Source organism: Anabrus simplex, chromosome 4 (genome assembly GCF_040414725.1).
Source record: "Anabrus simplex isolate iqAnaSimp1 chromosome 4, ASM4041472v1, whole genome shotgun sequence".
In the NCBI taxonomy this organism is placed as follows: domain Eukaryota; kingdom Metazoa; phylum Arthropoda; class Insecta; order Orthoptera; family Tettigoniidae; genus Anabrus; species Anabrus simplex.
In genome coordinates this window covers 261787217-261814231 of record NC_090268.1, presented here as the reverse complement: position 1 = coordinate 261814231, position 27015 = coordinate 261787217, and the positions used below count along the sequence as shown (strand labels likewise).

The window sequence follows — 27015 nt, the reverse complement described above, 5'->3', positions numbered from 1 at the left end:
ATGAAGATTCAAACCAGACTCAATGTTGCTGAGTCAAAGTGACCAGTATATAAACAATGAGCTGTCTGTGTCAACCTAAACTCGAAAACAGGCTCAGTATATCAGTCCACACAGTTGTTCAGTCACTCAATGACTGTTCAAACTGCAAACTGTTGCCCTGTTTCTGCTTCATGTCTGTGCGCAGTGCTCAAGCAGGAAGCCTTTAACGAGTTCAGACTTTGAAATATTGATGATGATGATGATGCTTATTGTTTAAAGGGGCCTAACATCAAGGTCATCGGCCCCTATTGGTATGAAATGAGATGACTAGGGACCTGAAAAAAAATTGCCTTTGCGATAAATGCAAATTTTTGAATCTTGTACTGAATCTAAGCCTATGGGAATTCTAATGTGGAATAAAATAATTTTTATGCATAAATAGAAGTGCGACAAAATATGAATTGTGATCCAAAATGCGAAATTAGTATGAATATGCAATTTTGGTGCAAATTCTGTGAAAATGTGCTATTTTACTGGCGAAAACGACATATTTCGGCAAAATCATTAGAAATACTCAAAATATGATGCATAAATCTTAAACCACTCCGATCGATGAAAAAAGTAGCCTATCGATTGCTGCAATGGGAATAGCAAGGGGAATAAGATCTGTATAGATTATTATCGAAATGTAAATCGAGTGTCACGGAAATAACGAGATAGACGCAGCTTTGTTTTCCTGTTGTTCAAAACTGAAACTAGTGAAGAGTAGAAAGTCGAGCAAACGTTTAGGTTACGGGGCACACGACAAAAACTGCACACAAAAGGGCTCGGCAATATGCAAAAGATGGTTTATATCCCACAGATTCAGCAACAGTGTTTTGCAAGTATTGTAATTGCCGAGTTGGGTGGAGAAAAAAAAATAGCATTGTGAAACGTGTTAAATCTGAAAAACGTGTGGGTAAGCGATGCGATAACGTAAGTTCAACCCCTGCTGCTAGTACGTCTCAAGGAAAGCAATCTTCTGTGCTTACACAGATAGTTGTAAACAACAAAAAATTTCCAGATATAACTTCCCTAAACGCACAGTTAAAGTATTTGCCAAAGAAATATACCTCTGGAAAAGCTGGAAAACAAAGAGGTAAGAGCCTGGATTACTGAGTTGTCAAATGAAGAGCCGCCATGTGCGAGAACTCTACGTGAAGTATACTTATCGGGTAAGTTTCAATTTCATTGATCTAGTATGGTTTAGGTATTACGACATCGAAACCTTGCGCAAAACTGAAGGATACCGAATTTGAGTGGGATTTCCATATCGAACTATCTTACTGTACCCAATCGATTCAGTAATTTTAAATTATTTTGTTATAATTTGAGGTCTTTCTTCCTTTCTAGAAGTTGCATCTGACCACCAGAAAAGAACAGCAGAGGCTCTAGTGGGGAAGATAATCAACATACTCTGTGATGAATCTACAGATAGACTAGGCAGTTGTGTTCTTATCATCATATCCCAAGTCCCAGCCAGATCGAAAAGAGAGCTGCACGTTGTTTCTGTGAACTATTTGATGCAGGAAATGCTACAAACTGATCTCAGCTGTTTTCGTTTGAACAGTGAATTTGTATTTGTGAACTGAGAACAATAATTGCACTTCACTACCTTGGAATCGTTAAAATTAATAATACCATGCAATTATTTAACTTTGTAAATAGATGCTAATTTTGGAAAAATAGATGCTAATTTTTGAAAAAATATATGCTAATTTTGAAACAAATAGATGCTAATTTTTCAGGTCCCTGGTAATGACAAATTAAAAGTTCAAAATCCTCCACTGACCAGAATTCAAAACATGAGGACAGAGAATGAATGGATGGATATGAATTTAAAACAGTCAGTGGCTCTGACCCGCAATGCCTCACATTCACAGAAACTGACGTAAAACAATAATATTACTGACCAAGGGACTGCTTCTATAGCAAAATATTGAATCGATGATGCTTGTAGTCTAAAGGAGTCCAAAATCCAAGTCAACGGACCCTCATAATGGTACTTATTGCTACGAAAGTAGAACCTTGTTATTTGTCAGGTTGCGGTACTAATGAAACGTAGAGTAGACTCGCGGTATTCCACACATTATGGTACTACTCACAGGTAATGAAATTCGCACATGTAATACAGACCTATGGTGTTTCGCACTTTGCGGCGCCCTTTTACAGGTGTTCATCACATACGTGTACTAACCACAGGGACTCGTTCTATCCCATGCTATTCCTCATATAGCGGGTACTAATCATAGGCAAGCCGGAACCATCGTGTCGCTCCTAAAGTGGTACTAATCACAGGTACTACAAAAGCCGGCAACGCACTCCGTTGTACTAATTACAAACCTATTTTGTACCTAACATAATGGTACCATGCGCAAGTAAAAGCGACCCATGGTGTTCCCCACGTAGTAGTACTAATCACAAGTAATTTCATGGTTCTAATACAATCATCCCTTGGTCGCCCCCCTTAGTCGCCTCTTACGACAGGCAGGGGGATACCACGGGTGTATTCTTCATCTGAGTCCCCCACCCACACGGGTTTTTGAAATATTGAAGAACCGCTCAATGTCAAATTCTTATAAGCATGCTTACTTTCCGAATAAGTGGGAAGTCTTAGAACGAAGCAAGAAAAAAGTCAGTTTAATATAGTTTTAAAATCAGGTTTCTTAAGTGCCATCAGAGAATGCTGGTCTTTACATTATTTAGTATAAAGAAATGACATGGGTTGTAAGCAGGTCTACCATATCTACTCCTTTTTATGAGGAATTTGATGCATGGTTAATTTGAACATTGTAATAAGGAGGATTTTCAATTACTAACACAGATTCAGAGGAAAGATGAGTATTAATTTAATTTTTAGCCTAATTAACGAACCCCATGGCACTACAGCCCTGATGGGCCTTGGCCTTCCAAGTGACCACTGCTCAGCCTCAAGGCCTGCAGATTACAAGGTGTCACGTGGTCAGCTTGACAAATCCTCTCGGCCGGTATTTTTGGCTTTCTAGACCGGGGCTGCTATCTCACAGTCAGATAGCTCCTCAATTCTAATCACACAGGCTCAGTGGACCTCGAACCAGCCCTCAGATCCAGATAAAAAATCAGACCTGGCCGGGAATCGAACCCGGAGCCTCCAGGTAAGAGGCACGCCCTACACTACGGGGCCAGCTTAATTATTAGCCATTTCTCATAATTCATGAAGTTCGTGTTGCCATGTTAACCTCCAAACTTCTTGCCTAATTTAAATATCCAGAGAGCATTTAGGATCAGCTTCCATTACTATCATACCCATAAATTACATACGTGGTTTACACATTGGAGGCCCATCAACACTCCACTTCCTCCTTGCCCTCCCCTTCTCTGCTTTTCCCACCTTGGCCTTGAGTTATTGTGTATCTTGTTTGGTTCTTGCTACATCTTCCAACAGTATATTACAATCCACATACTGTACCTAGCAATTACAAATGTAGATGGAAGAATTATGGTTTGTTTCCACATCATCTGCATCAAGAGTCCACTGACCTTTGAGAGTTAGCTTTGTCAACGGTTATTGCATGGGACTGAAAGCAACAAGACACTTATCCAACAAATTCTTCTTCATGGTTAGGCTTCTTTCACTGGGAAAGGTTTGTTAATCATTAACAGGAAACGGATTTATATGTACTAATAATTATTGAAATATGCACATATATATTTAGTTATTTTTATTGAAATATGGAATTATATATTGACTTAATATTACATATATAACGTTAATTTCCATTTAATATCAGTTCAAAGAAGCTAAACGAAGTAGATCTACATGCAACATAATGTTGCACTTCTCATTTTAATATATTTGAAGAACACACAATCTTTTATTCTCTGTTACCAAAACAATGGATTACAAAATGTTTTAAGTGCTGGAAAGTGAATCTTCTCCTGTTATCTCTAAGGACAAATTTATATTGACAAACTGCGTTCAACATCGGAAGAGGTAATGGGGGCATAATTCAACTTCACAATATCTGCTGGGGTTAAATCCAGTGTTAATTTTACACTTAAATCTCCACACAGAATTGCAGCAACCTTTGTCATTTCTTCATATCCAGGGTTCTTTGAAAGTACAGTGGCCATCTTCATGTTTGCTACATCTGCAACTTTACCTGTACCACGATTTAGTTGTTCCGCAATTTTATTCACAATTTCACAACTTTCAGAAAGTGAGAGATGCGAGTTTTGGAGCCTTTTCAGTGTTTTTGTGATGCATGAAAAATTATGCTGAATGTAACACAAGTCATTTCTCACACTTGTATCGCAGACAACTGTTTTCGCGGCTTCAATTGATGCTGCATCTTCAGAGTCCATGGCATGCAGAACGTTCTTAATACATTTTATATATTCAACAAAATATTCAACCGCTTGCAGCCACGTACCCCACCTAGTTAGAATCGGCTTAGGCGGCAATGGAATCTCTGGGTACATTTCTTTCAAAAGATGAACTCTTCTGTGGGCTTTGAGAAAAACTTTTTTCACTGAGGAAATCAATAAATCTACTTTGGGGTAACTGCCTCTTACCACTTCTGCCACACGATGAAAGGTATGTGCTACACATGTTAAATGAGTCATCTTAGGATATACTACACATAATGCTTCTCCGGCTTTTATCATATAAGGTGCGGCATCACTAATAAAAAGTAACACTTTATTATACTTAACGCCCTGTGGCCAGAGGATACCCATAGCCTCATTGAACAGTTTTGCTATAGTTTTGTTATCGCACTTTTCTAGAACATCACAGTGTAAGACAATCAGTTTACAATAATCCTCGCTTAACAAACCAATGATTACGTTGCCAATTAGCCTGCCTTCTTTTGTCTGTTTTCTCATCAATGGAAATCCAAATTGGACCCTTTAATCTCTTGCCTTATCTTCCGAACAGTTTCATCGTATATGGCTGAACAGTACGTTTTTCTGAACGTTGACTCATCCGGGATGGATCGTTTAGTATATTTCTCGAGGAATTCCCTAAAGCACTGATTATTAAGTTTGAAGAGGTATGTCAGCAGAGATGAGAGCACAGCAGAGATCGGTGTTGAACTCGGATGTTACACTGGAAGTTGGTGGTTGTGTCAGAAACAACTTTTTTTTGCTAGCGTCTTTACGTCGCACCGACACAGATAGGTCTTATGGCGACGATGGGATAGGAAAGGCCTAGGAGTTGGAAGGAAGTGGCCGTGGCCTTAATTAAGGTACAGCCCCAGCATTTGCCTGGTGTGAAAATGGGAAACCACGGAAAACCATCTTCAGGGCTGCCGATAGTGGGATTCGAACCTACTATCTCCCGGATGCAAGCTCACAGCCGCGCGCCTCTACACGCACGGCCAACTCGCCTGGTCCAGAAACAACTGTCTCTGCTTGGAATCCCGTTGTTTGTTAGCCTGGTGTTTACTGGTTGAAACGTGCTGTTGCACAAGAAACCTTTGAATAGATGTCACTGTACAATGACACAAATTACAAAATAATATCTTACTGTCAGTTGACAAACCATCTTCTTGAAATTCTGATATGTAACTTTTCAATTTTAAACCGGTTGACTGAGCTACTTCAGGCATATTGTAACAACGTTAATGTCTTCAATGAATATCAATATACAACTGCACACACCGAACGTACAAGAATACTATGATCCGCCTCACTGCTAATTCAAACTGAATGACTGGTACTGGTAGTGAACTAGATGGAGTTATGAAGCAATCAAAGGGAATGCCCGAATTACAAGCTTATCCGGAAATCACTAGCACATCGTCGATGAATGATATTTCCCTAGTTACGAAATTATGGCACAGACACAGTCGATGTTATGTAATGCAGCTTATCAGTGCTGTAAGTGTGATTCAGGTAACACTGACCGGCTGATCTCCACCACTTCCGTGCTTAACCTCTCTCTTTCTTCGCACCGCTTATCAACTTATTTTATCAGCCCAGACGTGGACAGGCGTGATAATGACCTGCACACCAATTAAAATATTAATCTTTCGAATGTAAATTTTTTATTTCTTTCTCCATTATTGAGAGGACTGCTAATTTAATATAATTTAATACTTTTTAGCCGAAATATGAACTATATTTATTTTAATGACGAAGAATATGGAACATATGTGCTAAACTCCAAAATATGAAAAAATATGGAAAATGAATACTCCAGTTTTCAACTCCACACGTCATGATTCGTAAAGATAATGCAAAATATAATTAATTTTAGCTTTCTAAAGAGACATGTATTTACATATAAATCCGTTCCCTGATCATTACATTCGAGTTTGAACATAGGAAAACTTGTATATTACCTATGCAGCATGTGGGTTGGTTTTATATGCACATTGTCTTTTTATTTACTAGGAAATTTTATCTGGTCAGCATTCTTTTCATGAAATTTATCTAGAGATCAGAAATATTATCCTTAATCGATTCTAGGATGAAGCCATTAGATTGTTTCAACTATGTCACGCAGCCAGAATTACAGTGGAACCTCGATTCTCCGTTTTTGGAGGGACCACCGAAAAAAAAACGTACAACACGGGAAAACGGAAAATCCGGGAATGAATGAACCATGAACAATTTGGCTAAACACACACAAAAAAAAAAAAAAAAAAAAAATATGTATACTTAAAATCTTACAAACACCCCTAAACCAAACTATAGCCCCAATGGGCCTTCCGCCTACCAAGCGACCGCTGCTCGGTCCGAACGCTTGCAGATTACGAGGTGACGCATGGTCAGTGTGACGAATCCTCTCGGCCGTTATTCCTACCTCTCTAGACTGGGATCGCCATCTCACCATTAAATAGCGCCTCAATTAAAGGTAATCGTAGAATGAGTGAACCTGGAACCAGCCCTTATATCCAGGTAAAAGTGCCTGACCTGGCCGGGAATCGAACCTGGGTCCTCCGGGTGAGAGGCAGGCAAGTTCGACCGCGGGGCCGGCTTCAAACATTAATTACCGGTACGCGACTTAAAAGTCTCGAAACTTTACATTCAGTTTTACCGGGGAAACTTCTTTCAGTTCAGCAACTTTGATCGGTCAAACTGTTCGAAAAACCTATTAACATTAAGCCAAACAATCAACCACAAGTATTTTTTAATTCTCTAATCTAGTAAAATAAAGCACATTGGATACAAAATCGTCCGATATGATGGCGAAATCTCCCACGCTGGTATCTTCATCTTGTCGCGACGTGGGAGCTTGCGTGCCTAAGTGATCCTGAGAGCTATGCCGGCGGGAGCATAAGCTCCTGGTAGGGCCACCCAAGCCGGACAGGTCAAAGGTGATAGGCCAGACTAAGAGGGATACCCTGGTCCTCCAGGTTGGGGGTTGATCATGGGGCTAACAACCCTATATCGGAAAAACAACTCGTTACGAAACTCACAGACAAGAATAGCCGGACTGATGATAATGGTAAACAACCCACGCGAGGAAATGGAAGATGCAAACGGAAATATGATATGTATGTAGCAACCTGGAATGTACGAACCCTGAATAAACCAGGAGCCCTAAACAATCTAAAACAAGAAATGGAGAAATATAATATTGGAATAGCAGCAATTCAGGAAGTCAGATGGAAAGGAAATGGTGTTTTTAGAAGTGGTAGATATACAGTTCTGCATAGTGGCGGAGCCAAAGGTACAATAGGTGGCACAGGCTTCCTAGTGGATGACAGATATAAGTCAGCAGTTTTGAATTTTAAACCTGTAAATGAAAGAATATGCACTCTAAGGATGAAGGCCCATTTTTTCAATATCACCCTTGTGTGTGTGTGCACATACAGAAGAGGCTGAGGATGAAGAGAAAGATATGTTCTATGGACAATTGGAACAAGAAATAGAATGCATCCCAAGACAAGATGTAAAAATCATACTTGGAGATTTCAACGCTAAAGTGGGTAAAGAAGAAGCCTATAGGGAGACAGTTGGGAAGGAAAGTTTGCATGATGAGTCAAATGATAATGGACAGAGGCTAATTGATTTTGCCATGGGAAACTCAATGGTGGTGAAGAGTACATGGTTTCAGAGAAAGAATATACGGAAAGCCACTTGGTGTTCACCAGATGGTGTCACCTTTAATCAAATAGACCATGTAGTAATTGATAGGAGACATGCATCTGACATACTACAAGTTGACAGTTGTAGGGGAGCTGATTGTGATTCGGACCATTACTTGGTACGGGTAAAATACAGGCAACGTATTGCAACTTACAGATCTGCTAAGAAAGGGAAAGCTCCTCCAAGGAGATATATGGTCTCAAAATTGAATGATAAAGAAACTGCACAACTATATGAATGCAGGATGGAGAAGAAATTGGAGGCTAAACAACAAAGCTGGGCAGTGGAAAACATCGAAGGAAAGTGGCTTTTATTGAGGGATGCATTGCAGGAAACTGCGGATGAAGTACTAGGAGTTGAGACCAAAAGGCAAGGATGGTTTGATGATGATTGCAGAAGAGCAGTTGAGGAAAGAAATGAAGCAAGGAAGAAAATGTTTAGCAGGAAAACAAGAACATCTGTAGAAGAATTTAGGAAGAAGAGGAAAGAGGCAGACAGAATTTGTAGGAGAAAGAAGAGAGAGGCAGAGAGGAAATGGATTACAGATTTGGAGGAACAATATGATATGCAAGAAGTACGGAAGTTCTATGGGAAAATAAAGGATGTACAGAAAGGTTTTCAACCACATGCTGTATTCTGTAGAGATAAACAAGGAAACATGACTGGGGGAAGAGACCAGATTCTTGACCGATGGGCGGAATACTTTAGTGAACTGTTGAATGTGGCTGCAGAGACGGTGAGATTGGAAGAAGTGGATGAGCAGCCTTGGCAGGATCCTAGCCTAGATTTAAAACCAGTGCCTGTACCATCTATAGAAGAAGTGATGACGGCAATTAAGTACTTGAAGAATAATAAGGCTCCAGGAAGTGATAACATTTCGGCTGAGATGATTAAATACGGCGGTGAGCAGTTGACGCAACTTGTTCACCAACTAATTGTGGAAGTTTGGGAAACAGAACAAATGCCAGAGCATTGGAGCTTAGCAATTATTTGCCCAATTCATAAGAAGAAAGATAAAGCAATTGTGAAAATTATAGAGGTATATCTTTGCTTAGTGTGGTTTATAAGGTCTTAGCCAAGGTTCTGTCTATGAGACTCACTCCACTGGTTGAGCAGATACTAGGAGACTACCAAAGTGGCTTTCGACAGGGTAGATCAACAACAGATCACATCTTCACTGTCAGGCAAATAATGGAGAAATGCTATGAATATAATGTGGATGTGCATCAGCTGTTTGTGGACTTTTGGCAGGCTTATGATAGCGTGAAGACATTGAGTTCCCAACTAAATTGATAAGACTGGTACAAATGACCCTAACAGGTACTAAATGCATGGTTAAAATAGAAGGAAATCTTACTAAAGAGTTTGAAGTAAACCAAGGTTTGCGGCAAGGGGATGTGTTATCTACCCTGCTCTTCAATGTGGTTTTGGAGCGTGTGATGAGAAAGGTGGAGGTCAGTAATCCAGGCGGTACGCTGTTCAACCGTGTAACACAGAATCTGGCTTATGCTGATGATGTTGATATGCTGTCTAGAAGATTGAAAGACCTAGAGGAAGGACTGGATAGATTAGAAAAGGAAGGAGGTGAAATGGGCCTAAGAGTGAATAATGCCAAAACTCGTTACTTGTTTGCATCTAGGAGGACCGTAGTAAGGGAAGACAAGTGCATAAAATTAAATGGGATTAACTACGAGAGATGTGAGAAGTTTAAGTATTTAGGAGTGGTGGTGACAAAAGATAATGACATGAGAGGAAATAAAAGCGAGGATTGCTGCGGGCAATAGGGCTTACTTAGCTTTATTGAAAGTGTTTAGATCACGCAGCCTTGGTAGATTAAAGTTGACAGTCTATCGAACAGTATTACGACCAGTGGTAACTTATGGCTCTGAAACATGGACAATGACCAAAGTAGATGAAGAACTGTTGAACAGATGGGAGAGAAAAATACTGAGAAAGATTTTTGGCCCGGTGAAGGAAGGGGAATTGTGGAGAATAAGGAAAAACAAGGAATTGGAAGAACTCTATGGACATCCAAGTATCGTAACAGAAATAAAAAGCAACAGATTAAGGTGGTTGGGACACGTGGAGAGAATGCCAGATAATAGGGTTGTCAAGAAGATCTATAAGGGAAATCCAGGTGGTAGAAGATGGGAAGGAAGACCCCGGAAAAGATGGCTGGATGATGTGGAGCAGGATTTAAGAAAGATGGGAATACGAAGATGGAGGAGGCGTGCAGAAGATCGTGAAGATTGGGCTCCAATCGTCAGAGGCCAAGGCCCTACAAGGGCTGTAGCGCCGAGGAGTAGTAGTAGTAGTATGATGGCGAAATCCCTTTTTCTTTAAATCTTCCATTGTAATTTGGTCACCGGTATACTGTTCGTAGTCAGTTTGTGAAAATCTACTGCGCAAATTAAGCCTACGTCCTACATCGACTTTTAAAGGTTATGTTGAACTCGAGAATATTATTTCGAAGGTAAGTATCGATTCTCAAGTTTTCGAATGCATTATATTCAATAATGTCCATCACTAATCACGATTAAATTGGAAAGAGAAAAAAATATCAAAACTTCCGAATTTATGGTTATTCACGACCTTGACCTCAGCTGGAAAACGCGCTCGCTGTCCAAGTCGGTACGAGTGTGAAATGATGCAAAGGTTTTTACATGTAACGTGCGCAAATAAAACGACTGCGGTTTTAACATTTTAACACAATAACGTGAAATTCCTAGTCTTACATTAGGACCAAAACAGTAAAAGGCAATCCCAAAACCTTCCATGGCTTTATGTATGTAAGGTGCAACATCTGTTCAGGTCTCGATAATGTAATCGTATGCGATAATATTAAAATACTAAATTTATGTTACTTAAGAAGGAGCAGTTTAGATTCCTGCCTAAAAGCTCAGTGACTATACAGTGCCCTGAGGGAAGTGCCGAAAACCTGTTCGGCGATACACTCGAAAAAAAAAAAAAGTAAACATCTAACCCTGGACATAATGTAGACGCTTTGCAAGTATGAACATTTGACGAAACTCGTTCCGTCTTCAAGTAGAGCTGTCGAAATGCGCTCTGTCTCCTTCCAATTATTGTGGACACACTCTGCTTTGTGATTTCGATTCTCTAAACAATACCACCTGAATGCGATGCTAAGATGGTCCCTTATGCAAGTTCACCGTCGATCGCTTTTCCTCTTCCTCAAATTACTGCAATGACTGGACGTTAACACCAAGATCCGCAAGTATGCGTTGCCGTCCTTTCGTGAGATACAGTTTCTTGAAAAACGCGTGATCGAGGATTTAGCGTTGATGGGACTGAGATTTCTGAACGGTTGATACGGGAAATCGTTTCTTCGAGGAACGGATAATGCAGGATTTTTACAACGTGATTTAATTAGGATGCTCGCGGGACCACGTAATTTAAACGGATAATACGGGAAAACGTAGCTTCCGGGAACGTATAATCGAGGTTCTACTGTACTTACATCATTAATAACGTTGGAATCTATGCTTTAGTAGAGTCATTAGCACAGCATCAAACAGAAACGACAGTTATCAAGAATATTATCTAATCAGGGTTTCAATTTCCATATTGACTTTATACGAGACAACAGCAATATTAGTTTAAAGACTTCAGTGGATGGAACCAATTTATGTTCACAAGATTTTACTGTCATATTTTACTGCATTAGATTTTAATACATATTTTATGTCAGCTGCCCTGAATATAGCTTCCATGGTTTTCCATATTCACACCAGGAAAATTATGGGGCTGTATAGAGCAACTCGTTGGCTGAATGGTCAGCGTACTGGCCTTCGGTTCAGAGGGTCGCGGGTTCGATTCCCGGCCGGGTCGGGGATTTTAACCTTAATTGGTTAATTCCAGTGGCCCGGGGGGTGGGTGTTTGTGCTGTCTCCAACATCCCTGTAACTCACACACCACACATAACACTATCCTCCACCACAATAACATGCAGTTACCTACAAATGGCAGATGCCGCCCACCCTCATCGGAGGGTCTGCCTTCCAAGGGCTGCACTCGGCTAGAAATAGCCACACGAAATTTTTTTTTAATTGGGCTGTATCTTAAATAAGGACACAGCTGCTTCCTTCCCACTCCTAGTTCTTTCCTATCTCCTCATCGGCTCGTGTGACGTAACTTGTAATATTTAAAAAAAATCTCATACATATATCACTACAGACCGTTATGCCTTTCAGCATTCAGTCTGAAAGCCTCTGTGAATTTACTAAACTTCACCGCAATCCTCTACTTGCAACTAGTGCTGTGGCCTCATTTAGTTCTATACCTCTTATCTTTAGATCATTAGAAACGGAGTCGGTTAAGATATAGTCTACACCTACCCTCCCACATGTGTAGCGATGAATAGCCTTATGCTTGAAGAATGTATTCGTAACTGCTAAACCCATACTAGCACCAAAGTCCAGCAAACACTTCCCATTCATATTAGCTTCCATATCTTCCCCACATTTACCAATCATCCTTTCATATCCTTCAGTTCTATTTCCAACTCTTGCATTGAAATCACCCATTAGCACTATCCTATCCTTGCTGTTGACCCTGACTATAATGTCATGCAATGCTTCATAAGACTTATCAACTTCATCCTCATCTGCACCCTCATATGGTGAATACACTGAGACATTTCTCAACCTAATTCCTCCAACTGACAAATCTACCCACATCATTTGCTCATTTACGTGCCTAACAAAAACTATGTCATGTGCAATAGCATTCCTGATGAAAAGCCTGTCGAGTACACTTTATAATCTCTCTCTTCCTCGTTATCTCCCTTTACCCGAATATCACTAACTCCCACCACATCCAGATATCCTCTTTGCTGACTCAGCCAGTTCTACTTTCTTTCTTCCGTAAGCCCCATTAATATTCATAGCTCCTCATTAAATTCCATTTTGTTCGCCAAGTTGTTTCCAAGAAGTCTCTCGCCTGTCAAATGGGAGTGGGACTCCATTACTCCCATAGGTCCGAGGCTTGCTCTTCTGAGCTTGGTAAATTCATGAAGCAGGAGGCTATCCTACTTACACACAGTCTAGGTGAGCATCTCTCCTCTGACAGGTTAGGTTCCACCAGTGGATTGTATAGTCTTAGCCGCCTGAGCACAAGGAGGGTCATGATTCAGAATATGTCCGAGATGCCCACTCTCATTCCATGGCAACTGTTATCCCGACTCTCATGACCACTTACTAGGCCACTCAGCCAGTGCCCATGGTTCACGAACAAGGACTTGACTACAGTAACCCATGCCATCAACAATAAATTACCTCAAACAGACTTTATAGATTAATGATTAATAATTAATTAATAATGTACATTCATATAAGTAAAACAAGACTGGACTGGAATATAATTACTGAAGAGGAATGATGGAAGTAGAGGCAACAGTGGAGAAGTACCATCAACACTCCGAATGTAGAACCTCCTATGCAGGTCAAACTGAGAAACTTTTAATGTCTGCTATCTCAAACATGTTCACTCCAACAAACACAAATTTTCTGCTATGGGCCAGAATGTTAAATATTTCAACCATTATTTCACTAACATCCAACAGGATTTGAACCTACTCAGTTTCAATCAGAAAGGTCCCCTTCTTAACATCAGTGAAGAGTATTTTATTTTGCTTGACCAGTTAACCAATCTTAGGAAATTTCATTAATATTTCAAGTAAAACACTTACAGTGAAACCTCGTTAGTGCGTTCCTCATTAATACATTTTTCCGCTTAACACGTAATTTCAAAGTCCCGATTCTCATCCTAATAAATCTACATAAGAATACCTCACTTATCGCATCACTAATTTTTGCCATTACCACTTAATACGATCTCATTTTTCCTAGCCCCGAAAATGTTATTTGTCATCCCTTGTGAAATAAACACGATTTATCTGGTAAGAGCCATTGCCACAGTTGCGTGATTACAACAAAAGGCCATGAATTCCTGAACTTCACAGAATAAGTTGCACTTTCGGGGAGCAAGCCATTACCCTAAGGAATGTTTAGTTTTGCTTGCTGGTTAGCAGCGAGATTGCTGAATAACACTGTAAGCCTATTTGTGTTTGAATTTTGCATTCCATTCAGAAGCTAGACATTTCTTTTGTGTTGACTGGTACAGTGAAGTGTAGTGAATATTTTGTCGCGTGCTACGGTAGCCTACATCTGGATTAGCAATAAAACTGTGATATTGACTAACGTGGTGCATATTTGTCTTGTGATAGCCTGGTTATGGATACAGAACAAGTCGTGAAATTCCTTATTAATGAAAACAAAATTAACATCTGTCAGAAAGTGGACTGGCGTCCGCATCTAAAAGAGTGCAGAGGTCGCAAATGTTGAACTCACACCTTCCAGTTCTGACTATCACTCAAGTTGGTCGAAGTTTTGTTTGGTTCAAAATGGCAGCCAAGGTAGTTCATGCCAGTCGCACATGGTAAAGTGCAATCTTCAATTCATTGTCAGAGTGTGTAATTAGATAATAATGTTTAATAATAATTTGTGAAGCCTGCTCCGAAATACAGTGGAACCTTGGATTACGAGTAACTTGGTCTACGAGTGTTTTGCAAGACGAGCAAATATTTTAAATAAACTGTGACTTGATAAGCGAGTGAGGTTTCGCAACATGAGCGTCACGTGTACGTACGTTTCCACCTCCCCTGTGCCGTTGTTTTCCCCTACCCCTGCCACTCTCTTTCCTGGGAAAGTGTGTGTAATCATTTCCCGCGCTGGACTTCAGTTGGCGTGCCTCGCTCGCATAGTCAACACCGTACGAGTGTACATGTTTTGTTTCTGTCATCCGTGATATAACTGTTCTGCAACGATGGGCCCTGTGAACGAAAAGAAGGCTAAAAAGGAATTCGGTCGGAAGAAGGAGATGATTACAGTGTATGAATCTGTTCAACGACAATGCCATGTCACATTTTCGTGAAATCCTCAAAAAGAGGCAAAAGCAACAGTCATTGGACAGGGTCCTCGTTAAATTTGCACGAAAAGAAAACACTTCCAATGAGCCAACCGACAGTAGTGATTCCGTTAGTGAAATTCGTGCTACACAGTAACTCTTCTCATTTCATCTATCGTCTCCCTCACACCAACAATGATTCTATTGTAAGGTAAAGTGCAGTTTAATTGTTTTACGTTATATTTTGTTTTAGAAATGTTATGCGAATAAATGGTTTTGTGTTGTGGACGAATCATCCGAGTTTCAATAGTTTCTTATGGGAAAATTTGCTTTGATATACGAGCGATCTGGATTACGAGCATGTTGCCGGAACGAATTATGCTCGCAATCCAAGGCTCCACTGTAAAATGTTTCTACTAACATTTGTTTTAGAAAGAGTGTGATCTGCAATACTACTCTGATATTTTTATCGGCCCCCCATGCACATATTTTCATATTTGTTGTTTGGTGTTTTTCACAACTTTCACTGCACTTGTTATTTTATAAGCCCCAGGAGAAAAGGTTTTCATATTTCTCCTCTTGTGTTTTTCACACCCTTTAGTACTTTCCTCTCATCTTTAGATATGGTAGATATAGTTTACACTGTACCTACCCGGGGATACACGAGGTAACATGCCCTCATGTCAGAAAAAAACTTAAGTGTTTCCAATATCCCTATTGGATAGCTTGTCCCCCGCAGAAACGTCTTAACAAGGTTTTGCTGCATGTTCTTTTGGAGTCTATAATCCCCATAGGTGCCAAATTTTATGATAAAAAATTCAATAAATGTCACTCAGTAGTCCTCAACCCCCCCCCCCCCCCCTGCCCACTCGCTCTCTCTCTCTCTCACTCTCTCTCTCTCTCTCTCTCTCTCTCTCTCTCTTCCCCTACACTCTCTCCCATCACCTTGAGCCTAAACTTCTGCCAAGCCCTCACAACACTAACAGGTCATGATCGTTGTGTTCCGTTTCCGTACTCCTCACACCTTTGACTAAGATATGGCTTCCATTTTTTCTCCTTTCTAGATAACCTTAATACATTGCCCAAAACCTGCATATGACTTTATACTACTTTCCACATCAGGATATCCCTTAGATTAATTCAGCAGCATTGTACTTTCACAGAAGACTGCATCTTTGCATAACCATAAATTTCATGTGTCTGGGCACATCGTTATACTTGTCCAGTGGATTGAGTGTTAGTATGATTTTTATCATTAGTGGTTAATCGATTCAAGACTAAACATCACAGACTATGCATACAACATCAAGATTTTAATTGAATGTATATAATTTGACTCAGTGTGTTTAAACTTTGAATGATTTCATCTTCCTATATGAATTTTTAATTGGACATAAAGATATCAAGTCTCCAACCTCTATTGTCTTACTTAAGAGCAGCCATGTACATTAACTCTAAACTTATTGTGGTACACATCGAATCACTATGCAAAGGGTCACATTGTAATTCTGACAGTAGGTTCTAGGATTTTATATTCTGCTCTTTACTCATCCTCAAAGGACAGTAACCTGTTCGATTCTCATTTAAGGTACATGTTGTTCTATTTCCAAGGGATCAGAAATGAATCAGGTCTCTGTTCATGAAAAAGTTGTCATAGGAACACTATGTGGCTCCTAGGATTGTCCACACAGTCTACTCTGTACAGAACAGCATGCGATCCCAGTAACATATCCTGTCTTTCACCCTCAGTCTGATTCTTTCCATAATACAGATTGAAAAAAATTGAAACAGTATTCACTAGATCCAACAGGGCCCATAATTTGTACCCGAATCTAACAGGCTTGCCTTTGATGAACTGTTTCCGGTTATTATGTCTATAGTATTTCACTATCAAGGCCCGCTCCCACCTAGTGGAACGGAATCGAATCAAACCGAACAGAACTCGTTTTTAACATGTGTTTAAATGGGAGATAGAGATGGCGATCGCCACGAGTCGAATCGAACAGAACGGGATTCTCTGCCAAGAATATTTTTTGACTAGCGGAGCGGAATCGAACAGAATTATCAAGATTCGTGCAACTTCGTAGACGGTCGGGTCGTGTCGAGATCTTTAGGACGACCATTTGGCGGCAAGCCAGCAAATGTGTATTAGCTTCAGCTGTTTGTTGGATACGGTACAGCTTCAGCTGGAGAGTCAGCTGTTTGTTGGATACGGTCGGGAATGTTCTGTTTTGTGATCGTTTATTTAACTTATTAATACTAGACACGGAAAAACGCATTAGTTTAGTTCAAAAATATAATTTCCTCTACTACAAGACCCACGAGCATTACCGCAACAACGTAAAAAATAATGCTTGGGAGGATATAAGCAAGGCTATGGAAAACCAAACTTATTAGAATATTCAATTTTGTGGTAGGTTACTGTAGTCTGTATACAATTTATTTCATAATTTTTGTTGACTTCATCACTAAATCATGTTATGTCGGAGTCCACATACAGTATATCAGTACGATAATTGACATCACATCTCACATAGGATGTATCTTTTAAGTGTTTATTATATTTTCAGTGAACGATTTCGTAAGTGGCATTCCCAAGGTTTCAAACTGTCGTATGTGTACTGTGCGGTTAGGGTTGCGTAGGTGTGAGTTTTCATTCGGGAGATAGTGAGTTCTAAACCCACTGTCGGCAGCCCTGAAGATGGTTTTCCGTGGTTTCCCCATTTTTACACCAGGCAAATGCTGGGTCTGTACCTTAATCAAGGCTACGGTCCTAGCCCTTTCCTATCCCATCGTCGCCATAAGACCTAGCAAATTGAAAAAAAATAATAATAATAATAATAATAATAATAATAATAATAATAATAATGATAATAAAAAGGAATGTTGAGGCTACCTCGATTAATGATTTCATGCTACCACGGAACGCAATCTACTGGGCCTCCCATTGCATCTGATGTAGCATTTCCTCCTGTAAAATTGAACTTTTCTGTTAAAATCTACTATCAGAAATAGTTGTTGAAATTGCAATACAGTAACTGTGAAGTAGACCTACCGTCAAAACTTAGCTTCATCGCGCATTCAACATTCAAATAAGTTTGAGTACTCTTCTTTCGGCTCACTTGTTAATTTCGTGCACCCAGAAACTTCTCTGATCTCTCATAATTTTCTACCTCCTCACACCTTCTGTCAGACCATCCATTGCAAGCCTGTGACGTTTCCCGTAGAATCCCGTTCGATTCTGTTCCGCTAGATGTGAGCGGTCGAGTGGAAATTTCGGCTGTTTGGTTCGATTCGATTCCACTAGGTGGGAGCGAGCCTTCATTCCATTCACTACTAAACATTCTTCAAACACTCTAAACTGTTGAAAAGCTGCATTCATCATATCTATCAGAGGCCACATCTTGAAGCCGTTGTCATACTTGTTTTTAATGACAAGATTATTGCAAAAATGAATTAGCCTCTTCCACTTCAGATCTTGGCATTACTTCCTTGACAATTTCCTCACTTAAGTCTTCATCTTTAGACCAATACATTCTTTCCAAAGGTAATCTGTGGCATCCAGTAAAAATAAGGAACCCTACAAAACTGCTTATTTTGTGAGGGCTGAGAGTAAAATCTGGTATATTCTTTTACAATATATCAGAACGGTTTCCCTTACAATGCGTTCAAGTATTTCTTCATGAACAAATTTTTCAAAGATTCCATTTGGTGAGAGAGATTGGAGTTCCTACTTGAATCTCTCCAGTTTCACCTCTGTATTTTCTCTTATCTGGCAGTTTTGTATACTGAGTATATTCTTTCTTCCAGTTGCATTCTCATCAGTAAGGAGGCACCATTTTCTTGATGTACTGATGTAACTAGCTGGAAGACTTGGAGCAAAATCTTCTCTTTCACCACTTGTTTCCACAGGAGAAAAATGCAGAATATAAATTTGAAATATAACTCACCATACTACAAGCCAAGACAGTCAAGGGGAACTCCGACAGTGTACAGAGTGATAATCTAAGTAGTAACTGGTTCACAAATGCAACATGAGCAAATAGTCAACAACCGATTACATCAACAATACAACAACGCAGCAAATAAAAGTAAACAATGGATGTACAACAAACTCAAGACTTTGTCTGCAATATTCTAGCAGTATAGGAGTCAAAAACTGAAATCACAGAAATCAATGCCCTAGTATGTGGAACCTGCAAAACACTTCTTTACAAGCCATGAGAAAATTTCACTTATTTTAGGTGTTGAGATATCTCAATAGTTTACTTCATAATAATTGAAAGAAAGGTTACCCTAATATCTTCCTATAACAATAGCCATGAAGTATCAAATACAGTTTCTTTTTCTCACCATAAAATCTTGGTGTCCTCATATAAGGATAATGGGTTAAGAGTAAGAACAAGTAGGCAACCATCCTCATACAATATATGTATCTGAATGGGAAACGAGGCTTGTCTTCCTTTATTGTTTTTTCTTATTGATGACTTATGACTTAAATTATTGTCCGGCTCCTTGGCTGAATGGTCAGTGTAGTGGCCTTCAGTTCAAAGAGTCCCGGGTTTGATTCCTGGCAAGGCATTATGAATGCCGATGATTTAATTGCTCTAGCTCCAGGAGTGGGTGATTGTGTCAGTAATAATACACATAATCTTTTACACACAACATATCACACTAACAACCACCACAGAAACATGCAACAGTGAATACATCGCTCCACATGGTGTTGGTGTCGGGAAGGACTGCCAGTTGTAAAACTAGACTGAATCTTCACAATGTGCCTACCACAAGAATTAGGGGAAAAGGCCAAGAAAAAGAAAACTTTCAAATTATCCTAATTATTTGTTGTCGAACAACTGCTAAAATGCCATTTTTTATCTCCAACCCAAAATGTAAGAGAGAAATGTATGCTTATCTACCATACAAAGAAACCACAAAAACTTTCTTCAAACTGATTTATGACTTACCGTAACAACAGCATGGATATAATCCTGAAGATTTCTATTTTCATTTTTTAACATCACAAGTTCTTCAGTGACACTTGAATACTGCATGAAAATCTGCGTAATTGAGAATCCTGAGCGAAGATTGCGACATATGTTGGCTGCTGCTGGCGATAATTCTTCTATTGCCTTCTCTATGTTCTCTGCAGAAAAGGACATTGTAACATTATTGATTATGAAAGTAAAAAGTACTGAATAGGGAATCAAAAAGTAAGTTACAGTAACGGCGCACAAGTTTTGACTTTAAAAAAAAATATTCCCTTTGACTTCCAGATGTAATTGGTACCAATAAAATGATAATGTTTAGCAATATATAAGGCAAGATTAATTTTCCTTTACTTTATCTACATTAGATTTTGCAACAAATACAGTAACATTTTGTTTATACGTTTGCCAGGGGACCAAAGGAGGAAACAAATTGTGAAAAATGCTTGTCTGTAAATATGGAGTTGAGCTATGTTACAAAATATATATGACAAAATTAAACAATACAAAAAAGGAATGCACCCAGACAGGAAAAGCAAAATACAAAGAAAGGGGAAAGAACCTCATTACAAAACACAGTAGTCTGTTATCCTGAATTGTTTTTTGTTGGCTGCGGCATGAACAGCATTCTCCATTATTTTGCCATTATGTCCTCAGAAACGTTACGGCTCGTAACAAAAATTTTGACAGTTCATAAAACACTGACACCATCATTAATAATGTTATATGCTTTACGTCCCAGTAACTACTTTTACAGTTTTCGGAGACACCGAAGTCCTGCAGTAGTTCCTTTATGTGCCAGTAAATCTACCGACATGAGGCTGACGTATTTGAGCTCCTTCAAATACCACCGGACTGAGCCAGTATCGAACCTGCCAAGTTGGGGTCAGAAGGCAAGCACCTCAACCATCTCAGCCACTCAGCCCGGCGACACCATCATTACGTCCACTGAAGAATGCTGCGGCTCTTCAGTATCATAGTTGTCAATGTCATCATTACAGACCTCACTCAGATCCTGCTGTACATCTTCAACTATCTCCAAGATAGTAATGGCTTCTTCAGTGACGAGGTTAGCGTCAACATTTACATAATCCTTGAATGATGCCTGTCTTTCAATTTTTCGCGAGTGAAAAAGACAATGTCCTTTACAGCTCATATGACATATCGGTAGGACTTCATGTTATATAATAATATAAGTAAAATTCTTTCAAGAATAAAATTACTGTGTCCACCTATTCAATACAATTATATTTTGTAGTGATTAAATCCTACATGAATTATAAACACTAGTTAGAAACATGTTTCACCCAAGTTTTGGGCATCTTCAACCTAATACTAATCTTAAGGTCAAGTCTTAAATCTATTAGACATTGGAACTTAATACTAAATACAATGGTCTTATGCTAAAAAATTTTTTTACAAAAGTATTGCCTTAGGTGATATTTACATAGTTTACAATATGTACAATAAATAAAAAGCCAGAATTTGTGAACAAGGAAGCAACTAAATTAATTAATTTTACAATGACTAGAAAACGTCCAAAGTGTAAAATTGGATTTCTCCTACTGTACGGATGAAAGTTTAAATGACTAGAGATTGATCACAGCATGAATTGGGGCTTCTCCAACTGTATGGAAGAACATTAGGTTGAAGGTTTTACAATTTCTCCATCATTACGTATAGTTACGTGTTTTCATCATACGTATTGTACGGTTAAGTTAGGACACGTGACTCTGTTTGAATAAGAAAACTGAAACGTTTGCAACAAAATGCTATCGATCATCTTCAGTACGGTATAGTTTTCTCACTTTGTGCATTTGCGAGCTCTCTCGTTGACATTCAAAGGCGATGTTGGAGTTTATTAGTAATACCCATTGACTGATGTTCTCTAAAGAAAATTCGAAATGAAAGAGGAAAACACGTTTTCGTAATACATGCGTAAATAACGTGGCCGATAGCAGTTGTTAACTCGTTAAAAATAAAAACTGAAGTAAACGATATCTTAATTTTAATGTTATATACGGAAATTAAGTAAGAATGTGATACACCTCAAGATATGGCAGAGTACATCACTGATTTCAGAGGATATTTCATATCTTCTCGCGTCTAGTTACGGCTATTTACACGTAATTTCTCTACATGCGTTTCAAATATGTTTTCATGATAGGCTACATATACGGTTAGGTTAGGTGACGCTGTTTGAAGAAGAAAGTGGAGGTGTTTGCCACAGAAATCTCTGGAGTGATACCTATTTCTCCGAATCCAAGACTTTTTTTTTTTTTCAGAATCTCATGAGAAAACTCAAGGGTTGTTGCATTCGTGGCCTAAGAGTAAGTTAATGGATACCACTGGCAACTACCGCGGTAACCACGCTGCTTCTTTTCAAACGCGCACAGAACTCGTTGACAATAAACGACCGCCTCTTTACTACACATCACTAGCTGCGACAACCGGTTGTACAGAGCCTGTGTGTTTCTCAAATCTGCAGAATGGCATCAAAGCATGCGACCCTTCGAATTCTTAGAAAAGCCTTGGCTACTCAGTGGCAGAGTCATAACGCGTCTATTGTACTTGACGCTTAGTAAAATTAAGGTTTATAGACAGCAGGAATTGTAAAGATACGTGGAAAAGGTATTGCCGGCAAATTTTCAACGGGTTCTAGTCGATATTATGATGCCAATTATAAGTTAATGTTTATTAAATACATGGAAATGTAGAATAATTGTGCAGCCACAAGAAAATACGGCATAGGCCTAACTAAAGCCAACATTTGGCGTTAGCATGAAGACAAAGAGCTAAAAAAATGCGTACTGTACAAAAAATGCATTCAGTGGTCCGCAACAAGGACGCCTTAAAGAAGTCGAAGATGAAATTGTGAGGTATGTGCACGAAAAACGCAAGGGCGGAATGGCCATACCGTGGCGCAATAAACTCGTTCGTTGACTTTCAACGTTCGTGATTAGGTCAATACATCACTAGCCGCTGAATTTGGCCGAACCCGGCAAGCGAGACGTGTGAGTAGCGGCAGCCGGTTATAACTGACGCTGCGTAAAAGTAACAGTTTTATAGACAGCAAGAATAATTTCCTGATGGATCGTTGTATTGTAGAGACGCAAGGAATAGGTATTGCCAGAAAATTTTCAACGAGTTCTCTTCGGTATTATGATGCGAATGTTGAGTTAATGATCCTTAAACCCGCGGAAATAAATAATTGTGCAGCCGCCAAAAATAAAGAAACACGGCGTGACGAAAGTCAATGTTCGGCGTCTAAAAATAGTCTAAAAATGCGTAGGCCTACTGTAGGACAAGGCATTCATACGATTTTACGAACTTCCTTTTGAGCCTGATTTAAATTTTTTAAAAGAAAATATGGGGTTTATCTTGGATTCGGAGATATACGGTACTATATATTTTTCAGAATGAAATTAAACATACACTTTCACGTACTATCAGATTACGAAAAATAACAAACAAGTAAGCCGTAGTGTGGATATCATCTACGGAAACGCACGTTTTGAACAAACTGATTGCTGTTTCATACAGATTTTAAAGTGCATGAAGGGTTTTCCGACTTTTATACAAAAATCGGATATAACGGCAATCCGTTATAGCGAGTAAATTTTTCGCTGTTATGAATTCTCGCTATAACGGACTTCTACTGTACAATAATGAGACCATTAATTTTCATTTGTAAAAAATTTGTTATAATGTGTATATCCTATTTTGAACATGCTGCTGCCATTTGATTAAAAGTATATCCTATTTTTAACATGTCACTGCCATATGATTAAAATATTTAATTGAATCTGAATGATGATCAACACAACAAGGCCAAAACCTGTTCTAGTTTAGATGTTGACTTTTTAGTTGTTAAATGGTTGTTTTTAAGTATTGATTCACTACAAAGGTAGTGCATTAATAAATTCTTTTTAGTCAAAATGGAACCAACTATGAAATTCATAAGAACTCATCAGTATTTTCTATCTAACGCTGCTTCTGTCTCAACTTATAGATCAATCTTCTGAACCAACACTACCACAGAATGCATTATTTAGATTGCATTTATTTCTGCTTCCATCATTTGCAGGCTGCCAAGGAGAAAGCTTACATGAAAAGTCGATTGACAATTACAATGTAGTGCAAAATACCATATTTCTCCGAATCCAAGATGACTTTCTTCTCAGAATCTCAGGTGAAAAATCACGGTTCGTCTTGCATTCACGACCTAAATGAACACCATTGGCATCTACCATTGTAACTACGCTGCTTCCCTTCACCCAACCCAACTCCCGTGCACACACAAAACTCGCTGACCATCAAATTCAGCGTGTTTATTAAACGTCGCTAGCCACGCCAGTTCATTGTACACAGTGCCTGTTTGTGTAACGTCACTAGTTCTTGGGAAATCGTGAAGTGACAATGACATTCTACTAGCATCTACAAGAATGTTTCTCAAATCCAAATAATGGCATCAAAACATGCAAAACTTCAAAGTCTTGGAAAGGCTACAGCTACTCAGTGGCACAGTTAAAGCACATCTACTGTACCTGACACTTGGTAAAATTAGACCTAACAGTTTTAAGACAGCAGGAATATTTTCGTGATGGATCGTAGTTTCGTGATCAGGCATTGCTGGCAAATTTTCAACGCGATCGTCAATATTATGATCCCAATTTTAAGTTAGTGGTTATTAAACATGTGCAAATGAATAATAATGTTGAAAACTGCAAGAAAATATGGTATAACCAAAATTAATGCTCCACGTTAGTCTGAAGTTAAAGATAGTTAAAAGAATGCGTACTGTACAAAAATTAATGCATTTAGTGCGCTTTAAAGAAGTCAAAGATGAAATTGTGAGGTATGTGTGCGAGAAACACAAGGGAGGAATAGCCATACCACAGCGCAATAAACTTTTTGACAATCAACATATGACATATCAGATGTTGACATGCTCTATTGGTGAAAAATATCTAATTCCCTCCATGGGAATTTAGAATTTTCCAATCAACATATGAGTCTTTATCTCCAGCCGCTGAAGTCGGCCGAAGGCAGCAAGCAAGGCGTACGCTAGCGGCAGCCGGTTGTACCTGACGCTTAGTAAAAGTACCAGTTTTATAGACAGCAAGAATATTTTCCTGATGGTTCATCATATTGTAGAGACACAGGGAACAGGTATTGCCAGCAAATTTTACAACGGGTTCTCTCCGATTTTATAATGAAGATTTTAAGTTAATGGATATTAAACACGCAGAAATAATGAATAGTTGGGCAGTTACAAGAAAATATGGCATAATTAAATCTGATGTTCGGCGTTTGTGTGCAGACAAAAATAGTCTACTGTACACGAAAGGCATTGATACGATTTCACAAAGTAATTTTTAAGCCTGATTTATTATTTTGGAAGGAAAAAGTGGAAGACGTCATGGAGTAGGAGAAGTACAATATACTGTCTATAAAGGATTAGTATACTATATTATACATACTACTCAGTAAAAATCGTGATCAATAATTTGAAACTTATGAGGAACTCCTTATAGGGCAAATATATACCTAAGGAATACAAATGATTTTTTACTATTGTTAATGAGCATTTCATCATTGTTATCCCAATGTCCTTAATAAATTAGTTATCCAAATTCACTTTCTAGCAAAAGTTGTGAAATACACAATGGTGCCTCTTGCTCCAATCATCAATCGTAATGCCTTTTATGAATTTCAGGTGATATTTCTCAGCATAATATGGAACTGTAGGTTCATATATGTCACATTTCTCCTTGTGTACAACACGTGGTTGAGTAGGTGATATCTCGATTCTAACTGTAGGGTCTAGGATGTTTACCTGTTCAAGAGTTTGTTATAGCACATCAGTAAACTGGTTTATTATGGTTCTTTAGTCAGGGTGAGAGACAAACTTGACGCGGTGAAACAAATGATGTACTTTATTTGGAGACACCCTTTTTACTGCTCGTGCAATCCAAATTACAGCAACGAGCACAGAGAAAAACTTAGTCAGTTCGGTGGCAGAGGCCACTGATTTCATGTTTGCAAGCAATGATGCATTTACCGCACAGCCTTGATAATTAGAAATAGGTTAAATCAAAATAGCACCTAATTCGAAGAATCTCTCGTTCCCGGAAACATAAGATACGGTTTTGCATGATATTTAAATTGTTTAATTCGAAACATGGACAATTTGTAAGTTGAAGGACAATGTCAATCCTATTACCGAAATTCAGACTTTTAATTCAAAACTGTCCTTAATTTTTTATAACAGACTTTAAAGTGTAATTTAAATTCAAAATATTTCCAAGTAATGAAAGAACGAGTCTTCCGGAACATGTGGGAATAGCATTCCTCACTTTCAATCACTCCACTATGTCTGTAGGATGCTTTAGGATTAGAATGACATCGTAGTTCTTTTGTAATCTTGCAGTTACTCAGGTTTAGGTTAGGTATGCTATCAAGTACGCGCATGTGCCAGAAGTTCTACCTTCCATTCTTAAATTTCTGGCAGTACGGTACCAGAAATCGAACTCAGGCACCCAAGAATGGCAACTAATTGTGCTAACCATTATGACGGCATGACTTTGAGGCATGTTTTCACTGCGTAGGTGAAACTATTCACAAATTTGTGTGATTTCATAGGAGCTGCAGCAGGGCTATACCCGTTCCAAAGCGGAATCATTGTTCTTAATACCAGCAATTTAAATGGTCCATTAATGGACATCATAAATTTTCCAGCCAACTCATTCCCGGTTGCCAGCGTTTCACCCCAGTGTGAAAGTTGGGTTCATGCAAGTTTAATTTTTCTATTTTCTGTGTCTTGAAACACCAAAGGTATCCTATAGGCTGCGTGTGTATAGCTATGTGCTGCTGTGGGTGAAAATTACGAGAACTACTTAGCTTGAATGTGCGTGATCTTTACATACATATATCTAGCTGGAATGTGCGCGATCTTTACATACATATATCCAATCATTTTACAGTGGCCTTCTATCACTGAATC

At 38.9% G+C, this 27015-nt stretch overlaps 1 protein-coding gene across 3 annotated transcripts in view; it reads right to left on the bottom strand.

The window, feature by feature from the left end:
- The window catches only part of Mgtor (Megator), a 546425-nt gene that overhangs the window by 456978 nt on the left and 62432 nt on the right, over nucleotides 1-27015 (bottom strand). For all 3 annotated transcript variants that reach the window (XM_067145519.2, XM_067145521.2, XM_067145520.2), the window contains exon 7: nucleotides 19989-20167. In XM_067145519.2, the coding sequence (XP_067001620.2) occupies nucleotides 19989-20167 (179 nt within the window). The remainder of the gene's footprint in view (nucleotides 1-19988; nucleotides 20168-27015) is intronic.